The 15,176-nt window shown below is 37.5% G+C and overlaps 1 protein-coding gene across 6 annotated transcripts in view; it reads left to right on the forward strand.

Moving 5' to 3' along the window:
• The window catches only part of MITF (melanocyte inducing transcription factor), a 226,508-nt gene extending 216,245 nt beyond the window's left edge, over nucleotides 1-10,263 (forward strand). For all 6 annotated transcript variants that reach the window (XM_012473998.3, XM_012474009.3, XM_012474017.3 and 3 more), the window contains 2 exons: nucleotides 1,489-1,636; nucleotides 6,767-10,263. In XM_012473998.3, the coding sequence (XP_012329421.1) occupies nucleotides 1,489-1,636; nucleotides 6,767-7,168 (550 nt within the window). In that variant the 3' untranslated portion in view covers nucleotides 7,169-10,263. The remainder of the gene's footprint in view (nucleotides 1-1,488; nucleotides 1,637-6,766) is intronic.
• Nucleotides 10,264-15,176: the final 4,913 nt, after the last annotated feature.

Raw genomic sequence — 15,176 nt, forward strand, 5'->3', positions numbered from 1 at the left:
CTTACCTAGTCTAGTTGCTTTGAGGACTCAATCACATAAAGGAAGTATGATATAGTGGTTTAGAGCAGGGAGTTGAGAGCCAGAGTCCCTAGACTTCCTGGCTCTGCCACTTCCTAGCTCTGTGACCTTGGGCAAATTATTTAACCTCTCTGTGCTTTAGGTTCCAGTCAGTACAATGGGGATCATATTAGTACTTACCCATTAAGGTTGTTTTGATTATACGAGTTATAAAATATTTTTGAAAGTGTCTGGCACATAGTATATGCTATTGAAAGATAGCTATTAGCATTACTATATTGAGCCTTTAATACAGTGCCTGTTCCATTATTTGAATTGTGTTTTTAACTTTCCAACAGCACATTCATGTAAAGTGGCTCCTTTGATTTCAATAACATACTTACTAGGCTGCTTACACAAGTATGGTATCATCATTTTGTATATGAGGAAACAGATACAGAGAAAGGCCAGATAGCCTGCCTGTGATAATTCATGATAAAAAAAAAAATAGGATGCCAGTTTTATGCCACAAACAATTTAGTAGTGAGATCTCACAGATCTGTTTTACCATAGTTTATTTTTAGTGAGTTAACTTTTAAAGTTTTAGAAACCTGTAACTCTTTAATATAATGTTTAAGAAAACTGACTTTGTAATCAACAGACCTAAAGTCCTGGCTCTACCATATGGCAGTTGTGGGGCCTAGGACAAGTTGAATTGTCTGTGTTTCAACATGTGCACAAAGTCTCTGTCTCACAAGGTGCTTGTCTGGGTTAAGTAAAACAATGTATACAAACGGGGTGGGCAACATTAGGCAAGTGGCAAACACTCATGAATGGCAACTATTATTAATGTATGATTATTTTGTCTTTTTTTTCTTTTGAGACAGAGTCTCACTCTGTTGACCAGGCTGGAGTGCAGTGCCACGATCTCAGCTAACCACAACCTCTGCCTCCTGGGTTCAAGCAATTGTCCTGCCTCAGCCTCCTGAGTAGCTGGGATTATAGGTGCACACCACCTTGCCCAGCTAATTTTTGTATTTTTAGTAGAGACAGGGTTTCACCATGTTGGTCAAGCTGGTCTCAAACTTCTGACCTCATGATCCACCCACCTCGGCCTCCCAAAGTGCTGGGATTATAGGCGTGAGCCATCGTGCCCAGCCTGGTTATTATATCTTTAAAATTGAATGCTTTTAAAAATGATACAATGGATTTTGGGGACTTGGGGGGAATGGAGGGGCAGGGGGGAGGTGGATGGGGGATAAAAGATTATACTCTGGATACAGGGTACATGGCTTGGGTGATGGGTACACCAAAATCTCAGAATACCTCTAAATAATTTATCCATGTAACCAAGCACCACTATTCCCCCAAAACTGTTGAAATGAAATAAAAAAACAAACGTTCAGAAAAAGAAATGGAATGCTTTAAATATTGAATTTTCATTGAGCCTCAAATCCTAAAAATGTCTATTTTCCTTCATTTTCATCGCAGAGACATGCGCTGGAACAAGGGAACCATTTTAAAAGCATCCGTGGACTATATCCGAAAGTTGCAACGAGAACAGCAACGTGCAAAAGAACTTGAAAATCGACAGAAGAAACTGGAGCATGCCAACCGGCATTTGTTGCTCAGAATACAGGTACACGGCCTGAGTTGTGTAAAGTTTACTGCTTGTTACCAACTTCAAGACAGGAGAAAGATGGATATAATGAGCCGTAGGGGAGTTGACTTACATGATCCTAACACAGTCAAACCTTATTATTTGTGGATTCTGTATTTGTGAATTTGCCTACCTGTAACTCCAAAATCAATGTCTGTGGCACATCCACAGTCATTCTCGGACATGTGCAGAGTGGCAAGTTTGAGCTGCCCATGGCACGCATTTCCAGGTGAGGTTGAGTGACCCTGCCCGAGGTTCACTGCTTTCTTGTTGCAACTCTAATCCTCTAAACAAGTGCTTCTTTCATGGTCTGTTCAGTGCTTTCTACATTTTTGTGGTTTCTGTTGGTGATTTCACTGTTTAAAGTGACCCCCAAACATAATGCCGAAGTGCTGTCTAGAGTTCCTGAGGGCAAGAAAGGCCATGATATGCCTTACAGAGAAAATACAGGCATTGGATAAGCTTCATTCAGGTATGAGTTACAGTGCTATTAGCTGTGAGTTTAATATTCATGAGTCAACAACATATATTACATAAGGTTATCTTCAACAGAAACATACATTAAACAAGATTAAGTGTTATGACTAGGGTCTCACAGGAACCTAACCCTGCAATTCCCCTAGGAACAGTACTTCAGTGTTCACCAGTTCAGTGTTCACAGTGACTTTATAGAACATAAAAAAATAAGCACTGACTATACACATTAAATAAGAAGATGCCTTACTATTTGCAGGGTCGGGGAAGCAGTCGATGGTCAAAGTGTGTGTTTATAGGGAACTTGGGGACACCCAGAGGATCTTATGTTAAGGACATAATTCTTGGAGATAGTTATAAATGCAGGAATTGTAACATATATATCTTTAACTTAAACTATACACCCTTAGAAGAAGACATACTAATTTTATTAACCATGTGCCACTTGTGTGTCATCCCATTCAGTGAGTATATGCACCAGTGTAAGCAGGAGATGAGGAATTCGTCTTTAGTATCAGCTCCTGGAACTACTCTCAGGTGCTCAGCCTCTCTTGCTGAGTGAAAGGACACTATTTCCTCTGAAGTAATTCTCAAAAACAGACTCTCTGTTATTGACCAAATGGGGTTTGTGAGGGTAATTTTAATTTGCTGACTTTGAACACAACCTATCTGAAAGAGTCAATGACACCATTATCTTCTTCTTGAGTAGACTGACACACCTTTTACTAGATTTTGCCATAAAGCAAGGGTTGTCTTTCATCTTTTCAGTGCAACTATTCATGGAGTTATTTTATGAAACAGCAATGAGAAATATGACATCCTAGATACCATTGTGTTTCACTTAATGGTGTTCCTCCCAGAAGTTGAACTTTTCGAACAGAGCAATTCATTTATAATAATGGTCTCCAGTCTTCTGAATGCTTATATTTTGAGATGCTACATCTCTCATTCACTGCAGCGATTCCTTGGCTGCAGGGCAGGGAGGTGGGAAGCCACTCCTCTGTAGGGGTGTATTTAGACTCTGGGTCGTGAAGTAGAGGTTGTGTGTAATTTGAAAGTCCTACTTTCCCCTCCCCTCCTCTACTTTGGCTTTATTTGTTGGTTTTATGTTCTGTCTCTTCAATAAGTAGCTGTAGGTATTTAATCTCTTGAACATAGTCTACCCATTTATAAAAGCAGCTTGTGGCCGGGCACGGTGGCTCACGCCTGTAATCCCAGCACTTTGGGAGCCTGAGGCAGGTGGATCACAAGGTCAGGAGTTTGAGACCAGTCTGGCCAACATGGTGAAACCCTGTCTCTACTAAAAATTTCAAAGAAATTAGCTGGGCGTGGTGGCAGATGCCTGTAATCCCAGCTACTTGGGAGGCTGAGGCAGGAGAATCACTTGAACCCAGGAGGCAGAGGTTGCAGTGAGACGAGATTGCACCATTGCGCTCCAGCCTGGACAACAGAGCAAGACTGTGTCTCAAAAAAAAAAAAAAAAAGCAGCTTGTACTAATGTGTCATTTCCTTTTACAAGTATTAAAATATAATAACTATTTTGAAAGAGAAGCTAGGTTTTGTTTTATTTTAGGGTTCCAAACATGTATATTCATATGAAATACGAATATTGTGAAATATGTGCATTGGAAATTCCATGGTGACGCTATCTTGGTTTTCTTCCAATGACGGTGTGAGGCAACCTTTAGAACTTTTACATATCACAGAAAACATTATTAATTAGGAAAGCTCTGCGATGCAATAAAGCCAGAGTTCTCTAGATGATATTTATCACCTTATTTAGAAATCTGAGTAATACTTTAATCAACTGATAAATATTTTAATCAACTGATAAAATAATTTTTAATTAAACAACAAAGGATTAGAGTGAGATGTTTGCCTCTCTTAATCCAATTTTATTATTCTTTTTCTGAAAAGACAGTCTGCATGTGTGGAAGTGCTGTTCTTACTAGCATGTGCTGTAGATTTACAAGAGTCCATGTTTTCAGCCTGGGCCTAAGGGCTTTCTTTCATTTTCACTCTAAGTGATTTACGCAGAAGTTTTCACAGAAGAAAGAACATGACGCCTTAATATCAGTGGAACTGCAATGGTATTAAATAGCCCAGGGCTTTAAAATGATGCCAGAAGAAACTTGTGTTTCTGGAGATTATGTAAAGGAACTTGAAGATACTTGTGTGACATCTCAAGCTCCTGGCTCTTACTCGTATTGCATCCAAAAAAGGATTTTGCAGACCCCAAAACCTTGAATTTAGACTGAATGTGGCTTTTCAGGCACATATGTTTCTCAGCTTGTGGGCAAACGTTGAAAGGCCATGTCATGTGGAGAGTCCTTCCCCTCTCTGATAAGGAAAGGTGACTTGCTTTGAATTTATATTCTATTGTTGTATGTTATTGTTTCACAGTCATGGAAGGGATAGCATTTGAATGGAGAAGCAGAATGTTTATCAGGACTCAATTATAGTCTCTATGGTTCATTTTAGGAATGCCCAGGGATACTCAGAAAGGAAAAAGGGAAAGAGCTTGTCTGGAAGGCATTTTGCCATGAGATACAGGGGGAGTCAATGGCATTTAGGAAGTGTGTTAGTCAGCTAGTGCTGCTGTAGTGAAGTGACACTGACTGGGTGGGAAACAGTAGTTATTTTCTCACAATTCTGGAGGCTGGTTGTCCAAGATCAAGTTGTCAGCAGGGCTGGTCCCTTCCGAGGCCTCTCTCCTTGGCTTGTAGATGGCTGTCTTCTCCCTGTATCTTCACATGGTCTTCTTTCTGTGTGCGCCTGTCCCAATCTCCTCTTCATATAAGGACACCAGTCCTATCGGGTTTAGGCCCACTAGTATGATCTCATTTTAAATTAATCACCTCTTTAAAGGCCCTGTCTTCAAATACAGTCACATTCCAAGGTATTCAGGTTAGGACTTCAACATTCAAATTTTTTCCAGGACACAATTTAGCCAATAATAGGAATATATGTGAGGAGGAAAGGAAAAAAGTTGTTCGTCTTATAGATGAGAACTTACGTGTTGAGTTAAAAAACATACTTCCCCTTTGCCTTGGTGAGATGGCTTAAATGATGCTTCTAAAACTTTAGTTAGTTGCATAGAACTTTCATAACTTTTGTTGTCACTACCCAAACTTTTATACTTCATGGCACTCTTAAGTGTTTTAGCAATCTTTTACCATCTCCCTAGACCAAAAGAAATACCTACTCTTTTTGTTAGGTCCAAACAACTTATTAAGTATTTAGGTTCTATCAACTTGGTAGCCATTTGAAAAAATAAAACATACCAATTGAAAGGAAAGTATCATTTTTATTTTGTTATTAAATAACCACAGTACTTACTAACTGGACGTGTGTGCCTGTTGGGCACTGCACAACTTCTAAAGCCTTGGAATCAGATTGGACACCACCACCTTTGTTTCCCAGTCCACAATGATGTTCATGCAGCACTTGTTTTTCTTTAATCATAGCAACAGCCAAAAGCCCAACTTTGCAATGATACGATGTGGTTGAAAAGTATGTAGCATTTCAATCTGATGCTGAAAGAGAACTGTCTTGAGTTTAGTAGTTCTCAGGTAGTATTGCCATTGCCCTTGAAAGGTAGGACATCTCCAGTGCTCTGTGAGTTCATTGCAGCACCCGTGGGGACCTCAGTGCACAGTGGAAGGACCATGAAAATAACATTATTCTTCACTTAATATTATTATTAGCTCATATTTAAAACTTCATTTTTATATTTTTCAACTTATCCCCAGTGTGAACATTAACATTTGTGAGAGACCATCTCTCTATTTTGCATACATAGTCAAATCTATAAAACACCTAAAATTTATTTCACATACTTCCAGTGGCACCTCTACTATAGGATATACAGAACTTATTAATCTAAAAGAACAAAAAAATTTTATTTTGAGGATTTATTGTTTTCCAATTATTTTATTTATTTATTTATTTATTTGTTTGTTTATTTATTTATTACTATTTTTTGGAGACAGAATCTTGCTCTGTCACCCAGGCTGGGGTATAATGGCATGATCTCAGGTTACTGCAACCTCCACCTCCTGGGTTCAAGCGATTCACCCTGCCTCAGCCTCCCAAGTAGCTGGGATTACAGGCGCCCACCACCACACCCAGCTAATTTTTGTATTTTTAATCGAGACAGGGTTTCATCATGTTAGCCAAGCTGGTCTTGAACTCCTGACCTCAGGTGATCCATCCTCCTTGGCCTCCAAAGTGCTAGGATTATAGGCGTGAGCCACCATGCCCGGCCATCCAAAGTATCTGATTTTTAAAAATAGACTTTATTTTTTAGAGCAGTTTTTGGTTCACAGCAAAACTGAGATGAAGCTGCAGATATTTCCCATATACCTCCTGCCCCCAAGCATGCACAGCCTTCCCATTATCAACATTCCCTACCAGAGTGGCACATTTATTAGAATCAAGGAACCTGCAGTGACATTTCATTATCCTCCAAAGTCTATACTTTACCTTCCCTCTTGGTGTTGTACATTTTGTGGGTTTGGCCAAATGTCTAATGACATGCACCTACCATTATAGTATCATGTAGAGTGGTTTCACGGGCTTAAAAGTCCTCTGTGCTCTGCCTATTTCAGTATTTTATCTTTACTCTTTTTGTAGGAACTTGAAATGCAGGCTCGAGCTCATGGACTTTCCCTTATTCCATCCACGGGTCTCTGCTCTCCAGATTTGGTGAATCGGATCATCAAGCAAGAACCCGTTCTTGAGAACTGCAGCCAAGACCTCCTTCAGCATCATGCAGACCTAACTTGTACAACAACTCTCGATCTCACGGATGGCACCATCACCTTCAACAACAACCTTGGAACTGGGACCGAGGCCAACCAAGCCTATAGCGTCCCCACGAAAATGGGATCCAAACTGGAAGACATCCTGATGGATGACACTCTTTCTCCTGTTGGCGTCACTGATCCACTCCTTTCATCAGTGTCCCCCGGAGCTTCCAAAACGAGTAGCCGGAGGAGCAGTATGAGCATGGAAGAGACGGAGCATGCTTGTTAGCGAATCCCTGCACTGCATTCGCACAAACTGCTTCCTTTCTTGATTCATAGATTTAATAATTTACCTGAAGGGGTTTTCTTGATAATTTTCCTTTAATATGAAATTTTTTTTCATGCTTTATCAATAGCCCAGGATATATTTTATTTTTAGAATTTTGTGAAACGGACTTGTATATTCTATTTTACAACTACAAATGCCTCCAAAGTATTGTACAAATAAGCGTGCAGTGTCTGTGAACTGAATTCACCACGGACTTTAGCTTTCTGAGCAAGAGGATTTTGCATCAGAGAAATGTCTGTCCATTTTTATTCAGGGGAAACTTGATTTGAGGTTTTTATGCCTGTGACTTCCTTGGAAATTAAATGTAAAGTTTAATTGAAATAATGTAAAGCAACCAAAAAGAAAAAAAAAAGAAAGAGGAAAAGAAATCCATACTAACCTTTTTCCATTTTATAAATGTATTGATTCATTGGTACTGCCTTAAAGATACAGTACCCCTCTAGCATTGTTTAGTGTTTATACTGCAAACTATTTAAAGAAATACTGTATTCTGTAAAACACAAAAAAAAATGCAGCCTTTTCATGAGAATCGTCTGGTTAGAAAACATAACTGATACCAACCGAAACTGTAGGGAGTTAGACCAAGGCTCTGAAATATAAAGTCTAATCTTGCTCTCTTTTATTCTGTACTGTTACAGTTTTCTTCATCAATGAGTGTGATTCAGTTTTTCGTAAGATGTATTTTATTTTGAAATGGAAATTAATGTCCTCTCAAAGTAAAATGTTGAGGAGCACTGAAAGTATATTTTACTTTTTCTTTTTTCATTTTTGCTTTTGATAAGAAAACCAAACTGGGCATATTTCTAATTGGCTTTACTATTTTTATTTTTAAATTATGTTTTACTGTTCATTTGCTTTGTACAGATTCTTTATTATCATTGTTCTTTTCAATATGTTTGTATTAATTTGTAAGAATATGCATCTTAAAATGGCAAGTTTTCAATATTTTTACAATTCACTGGTGGTTTTCCGCATTCTTTGTACACCCATGAAAGCAAACTTTTATGCAAGGTCTTGTGTTTAAAAGACAGCTTTGAGAATATTTTGTATATTACAGTCTCACCCGGAACTGTTTTTAGACACATTTTAAGGTGTAGTATTAATAGGTTAAAACCAGGCTTTCTAGAAAGAATAAACTTACATATTTATTTTTAGGATATGAAAATAGCAATATTCTTGGAGATGGATAACCATAGCATTAATATGCCCATTATGGTCATTTAATTGGGGTTTATTTCAGCAAACTTGCTGAATTTTGTTTTAAGGAAAGAAATACTGTATTGGCAAATTACTGTTACTTGATAACCATGTTTTAACAAGGAGCAATGTTGTAAAGTTAGTTTCAGTGCATTATCTACTTGTGTAGTCCTATGCAATAACAGTAGTGTCACATGTATCAAGCCTAGATGTTTTATACAGATGCCATATAGTGTTATAAGCCAGGCTGTTGAATGGAATTTCTCAGTAGCAGCCTACAATTGAATAGCAAGTGGCATAAAGCATATCCATTCAGAATGAAGTGCCTTAAATATAGCAGTAGTCTTTGTTGGACTAGCACTGACTGAACTGTAATGTAGGGGAAAGTTTCAAGATGGTATCTATAGTCAAGAGGAACATGTAGCATGGTGCCTATGTAGACAATATAAGAGCTTCCAGTTTTCCTTCAGATATTTTTAATATTAAATATATTTTAGTGACAGAGTGCCAACTTCTTTCATCAGGAAACCTTATTCAGGAGGGTTTTTTTTAAAAGTGTTTAAATGTTAAATGTGAATTGGTGATGGGCGATGGAGGGTTCAGAGAGAAGGAGTGATCGTCAGATGTGTGAATGAATGGTTTAGGTGAAAATAATCAACTGCATAGTTCCCATGCACGCTGGGCAATGAGAATCCTTGGAAACATTGGTGATGCTATCAGTTTTATAGCTTTATTACTTAAGGGGGTAGGGAAAATTACTTCCCATTCTTTCAACCCCCTTAACTGTATAGCTCTTTTCCTAGAATAGTGATGCAAATCTGCATGAAAAGCTAATTGTACCATAGTATTCACTGATACAATCATAGCATTGTCTATTTTTCTCTTCATATTTATATGGGGGGGCGGGCGCTGGATGCAAAAGTTGAAGATCGTGATGCTATGATATTAGTTTTCCTTAGCTGATTTTGAGGGTTTTTAAAAATAAAGCAAGGTTGCCTAACCTGCGGCCAAGGGAACAGGACCATGGTTAAGCAACCATATAGAAAGCTTTGTTGAAAGAAAGTATGGCATCTTGTACCACTGCCCTGACTGTCGCAACTCCTAACCTTGCCATTGCCTGCCTCCCCATCCCCTTCTCCTTAAGAGACAATTTCTGCAGGTGGCAGGTAAGCAAGCCCAGGAGAATGCTGCAATCTTGGGGGTGGTTTTATTTATTTCTTTTTGCCAAATAGAGTGTGGATTCGTTTTAGGGACTAGTTAAGCCAAGAGGCAGTGGTTTGGGCTTGTCGTTTGTAATGAGAAAATGATCCACACCACTCCCCCTATCTTCGGGTGCAGAATTGTGACTCAAGGTTGGACCTCCATACGGAGTGACCAAAATACCAAAATTGTCCGTCTGCCTCTGGGTAGGGCAATGGAAATACCAAACCTTCTGACTTCGCCAAAAAGCATACAAGCAACCTGGTCATATATAGGATGACAAAATTCTTTCTGGTTGTTTTTAAACAATAAAGCAATAAGAACAAATACAATACATAGGAAGTTAAAAGATATAAAGCACAAAGGAATGCACTTATTAATATTTTTGAAAAATGCACTGGGAAAAAGTTGATGTCAATAACAGTAGAAAAAAGCCCTATTTCTTGATAAAAATGACATATGACTGTCTCTTGCGGATGCTTGGTACTGTAATGTTAATAATAGTCACCTGCTGTTGAATGCAGCAATAATTTCTGTGTGGTCCATAGCACTGTATATTATGGATCGATATTAATGTATCCAATGAAATAATCGACTTGTTCTTGATAGCCTCATTAAAGCATTTGGTTTTTCACGTAGTGGTGGCCTATTGTGTTAATGCCAATTTTGAATGTTATTTGCCTTATCAAAAAATGGTAGTGCACATTTTCTTCTGATTTAATGAATAACAAATTGCATGAAAATTTTTAAAGTGCCAGTAAGTACTTTTTTTTGTTTAAAATGCCACTCTAAGATGTTACTTTTTGGTTTTAAACATTTTTGATTACTTTATGACTTACACTCAGATGAGCTATAATTATGCAGCTTTTTTATCCCCCTCAGAATTTGGGGAGATTTTAAACTCCCAAATGCCAAGACTTCATTTTAGATATAGTAGTTTTATTTAAAATGTTTCAATGAGAGGTGGCTTTGAAAAAGAGAAATTGTCAGAGAAACCCTTGCATATTTACAGAAAAGATATTGGGTTTTTAAAATACAAATTTACAATAATGAAAGCTTAATATACCCAGGCTGCCAGCTCCTGGTTGCTTTTTTTTTTTTTTTTTTTTTTTTTTTTTTGAATACACTACTTAAGAATCATTTGATAAATGCTGGATTTGAATTGGGAAGTGTCAGACAAAACATGTCTTTATTCCCTAGTTAGACCTTAAACTTCTGCCCTTTTAAAAAATATATTCTGGTTTAACCTCTGGAGAAAATGAGCAAGAAACTTCCTGTAACGCTGCTGATCTGTCAGCTTTTTCTTAAGTTTAATTTTCTTCTTAAATTGTAATATACAGTAATCAAGGCCTTTCTTTTTCAGATCTATTTGAATTGTTGTATTTTCCCAGGAAGTATAACTGTAGGATGTCTTTAAAACATGTAAAAGTAAGAAGATTTCCTTTTGGAACAAGAGAATATTCTGGGCAAAATCAAAAACAGGTAAGTTGAAAATTGGGGCTTTTCATCTCCAGGGGATCTGCAGCAATACCTTCACCCACATTTCTGTCCTGGTATTTACCAGTTAACAACCACTTCACAAAGATCCTTCATATTCAGCTTCCCCCCCACCCCCCACCCCGACGATTACGTATTACAGTGGTGTTACCTGAAGATTGGACATTTGCCTACAATGTGTATGACAATGTGATATCCACAGACTTACATTTCTTAAAAATTTATTAAGCCAATTTACTTTCAAATAAATTATATCCATTCAATCACCACACATGGCCTCTCAGTTCATCTTCCTGGGTTTGAATCTTACCTCTGCCCATTTCCAGCTCTGATTTTGTGCAAGTTACTTGGCCTCCCTGTGCCTCCAAAGTAGCTACCACATAGTAGTCTTGTGAAGACCATTCGAGTTAATAATACTAGAATTTGTGCTTGACAGCATGTAGTAAATGCTCAGTAAATGGTAGCTTTTCTTAAAATAATCATCTTCATTACTAAAATGGAAAATACTTTCTGGACCAACTAAAATCATTGTATGTGTTAGCAGTGACATGCATACCACATTTGGCAAAGCACTGAATTACAACATAGATTGAAGATGTGTATAAACCGCCAGGGGACAAAAAAGCCACAGGTGATTTTGGAGAAAAGGACCTTGCTGTCTGTAAGACCTAGGGTAAGAATATTTTAGAGAATTAATAATAAACTCAACATATCACATTAAAATATCTTCAATACAAATGACATTTAAATTGTTTTAAACCTGTACATTCTGCATGTGTTCTTCTGCCATGAGAATAATTATATTATTTCCAGAAAATATGCCTTGCCGAAGCTGAAATCTCTATTATATTCCCTAGAAAATTAAACTTTTTAATCCTTTATGATATACACTGATATTATATAGCTAAGAATGGTGTCTTGACTATATCCTGTCTTCAGTTTCCTATCAATATTGAAATGTTTTTCAGGATTTTATTTTCAATTGTACTTACATTTGATGACTTCTTTGGAAAATGATCTGAGAAGTTAATCTTCATAATCCAGCCAACATAAATGAACTGTTAGAATTACCCTGTTTTTATTTTTTTGTGTATGCCAAGATTTAATGCATAGCCAAGTAGCATGAGGAAAGCTCATTTAAGAGGAGTGTTGTAAAGTTGGATTTTCATTATATTTAGAGAGAAGTGGTGATGATCTCTTAATTCTTTGCTGCCACATCTGAGGCTCAATTGCAGTGGCTTTATGTCTGCATCCATAATAACATGAATCCATAATACACGTCTGAACAGAGTGTAAGTGAAGAAGCTTGTATTATCCTGGTTTTCCCAAGAGGCATATATCCTCCTCCTCTCAAAAAAGTATACAGTAAATCTGCCATATTAAAATTGTCAAAGTCCTGTATATATGTAAAATTTAGACATGGTTAATTCTATTTGTGTTCAATATTTGTAGGTCTTTTGAGCCTATTACCTATACCAGATACACTGGAAAGTAATATGAGTATACACAAAACCAAATAAATTTCAGCAACACGTATAAATGGTAAAGACAGTTTGCTTTTGAAAAATTTGCATTTTAAATTTTGAATTATGGAGTCAGTTGAAGATATATCCAAATGGGTGCAATTGTCACTCAAAATTCCTTACATATTATTCAGGCAGCAAAATCTATGTAAATAGAAACCACGAAACTAGTGTTTCCCAAACTTCACTTTATGGAACTAGTTCCACAAGCTGTTGCACAAGTTGCTTTGAGGAATGGAGGTTTGGAGGTGGGCTGGGGTGGGAAAATGCTATATGGTAGTTAATTTTGAGGAAGTTAGCTTTGAGAAATGCTGAGCTAAACAGATTTGAACAGGTATCTCTACTGCAAGACTTGTCACATTCTGAATTATACTAATGTGATTGAGTGTAATGTTTCCCAGTCTCCTTTGGCCACAGGATTGTGTGTGTGTGTGTGTGTGTGTGTGTGTGTAAGACACCTGCTAATGGTTCCAAAGAACAGAGTTTGGGAAATACTGGAGATTTTACAGAAATTATTTAAACTCTCTGTATATATTTTGTTTTCCTAAGGACAGTATGCTCACATTTGTTTATGATCCCACAGGTAGAAGTCATTGTCATTAAAAAAATTATTATTCTAAAGAAACAAATTAGCTTAGGTTTTCATCTCCATTGAAAATATAAAATTCTGGTTAAGGAAACTTTTACCATTAAAAAAATGTTATTTCTGAATTTAAAAAGTGACATGTTTTCATTTTCAATGAAAATATTCACCCTGGTTATGCACATGTTCAATGTACCCTTTTCTATGAGTGGTAAAATAAAAAGTTCTTTATGTTAAATGTCTCCCTATAATTTTAGGTTCTGCTCACCAGTTTTTGCTGGAAGGACATTAGGAAGAATTGTATGGTATTCAGAATTGATGTAGTCTTGTCAATGACTCTTTTTCAATGAAGGTAAGTCCTGACAGATGGACCAGGTTGTATCTCCAAAGTTTGGTTGTTAATTGGTTATAGGCCAACACACAAGAGCTATATTAATCCTTATATACCTGTAGCATATTATAGGACTTACTAAGATTCTTCTAGAATTTAAACACTGTATTATGAAGCCCAAGGGAAAATACATTAGCACATCTTTTCCACTCCTTACAGATGAGATCACAGATTCTTTAATTCACCGTCTTTTAAAAATACTTTTTCATACTTCACTCTTTGCCTAGCAATAAACAGTGAACAGAGGAATGCTACTCCAGTGGAATTAAGGAATTTATTGGCTCATATTATCATAAAGTCCAAATGGCAAATGTAACGTCATGTATGCCTGGGTTCAAGGGCTCAAACAAGAGTTCAATCTGCCTGTGTCTAATTTTCTTGGCGCCAACCTCCTCTTGGAGGTAGGTCTTCTCCGCGAGGTCCCCTCTGGAAGTTTCAAAGTCCAGTTGAAAGCCAGCACTTCTTTCGCAGTTGCTATGAAGTCCCTGTAGTAGTTCGGATCAGGCCTACTTGGTTATGATCACCATAACCTAAAAGTAGAACACACCAGATGGCCGTGTCTGGGTCATGTGTCCACCCCGCTAGATTCACTCAGCAGCACCTAAACCTTGTGGACCAAGAGACAAGGAGGTGGGACTCACCCAGACTCCAAAGGGAAGTACTGTTCCCAAAGCAGGAAGAAGAGGAATCTCTGTAAGCAAAACAGCAGATACTCATTGCTTAGACCTCAAGAGGACTGGACAAACTCTACCCTTGCCAATCTCTTGCCTTCTCAGATGTACAACGTTGGGATTATTTTTACTCTAAGCCCCAGGGTGATGGAAAGGGAGGAAAAATGCTAAATCTCTATAACTGCATCTCCCTCCTCTTCATTATTCATGGCTCATTTCTCATAACCAGCTCTGCAACTCTCACTCCTTACTCAATCCTCTACCAGACGGAGACCCTAAGACCCAAGTTTTGCAATAAAATATAGTTGTGTACCACATAATGATGTTTTGGTCAGTGATGGATTGCATATGTAATGGTGGTCCAATAAGATTACAATGGAGTTGAAAAATTTCTATCACCTGGTGACATTGCAGCTGTCATGCCATAAGCTCAATGCATTACTGACATGTTTGTGGTGATGTTGGTATAAACAAGCCTACTGTACTGCCAGTCATGTAGAATTATAGCACATACAATTGTGAACAGTAACATAATACTTGATGATAAATGACTATATTATGGATTTATGTATTTACTATTTATTATTGTAGAGGGTACTCCTTCTTATTAAAAATGCAGGGCCTTCAGGAAGTATTCCAGAGGAAGGCATTGTCATCATAGAAGATGACACAGGGAAACCTTCCAGGAGAATAAGATGTGGAGGTGGAAGACAGTGATATTGTTGATCCTGATCCTGTGCAGGCCTAGGCTAATGTCTCTGTTTTTGTCCTAGTTTTTAACAAAAAAGTTAAAAGTTGTTTTAGAATGAAAAATAGTAAAAAGTAGTCGCTTCTCGGCCTTTTGGCTAAGATCAAGTGAAAAATAGTAAAAAGCATATTAAATAAG

The sequence above is a fragment of the Aotus nancymaae genome, unplaced genomic scaffold (genome assembly GCF_030222135.1).
Source record: "Aotus nancymaae isolate 86718 unplaced genomic scaffold, 86718_ANA_hifiasm-v0.15.2.pri h1tg000046l, whole genome shotgun sequence".
NCBI classification, from domain to species: Eukaryota; Metazoa; Chordata; class Mammalia; order Primates; family Aotidae; genus Aotus; species Aotus nancymaae.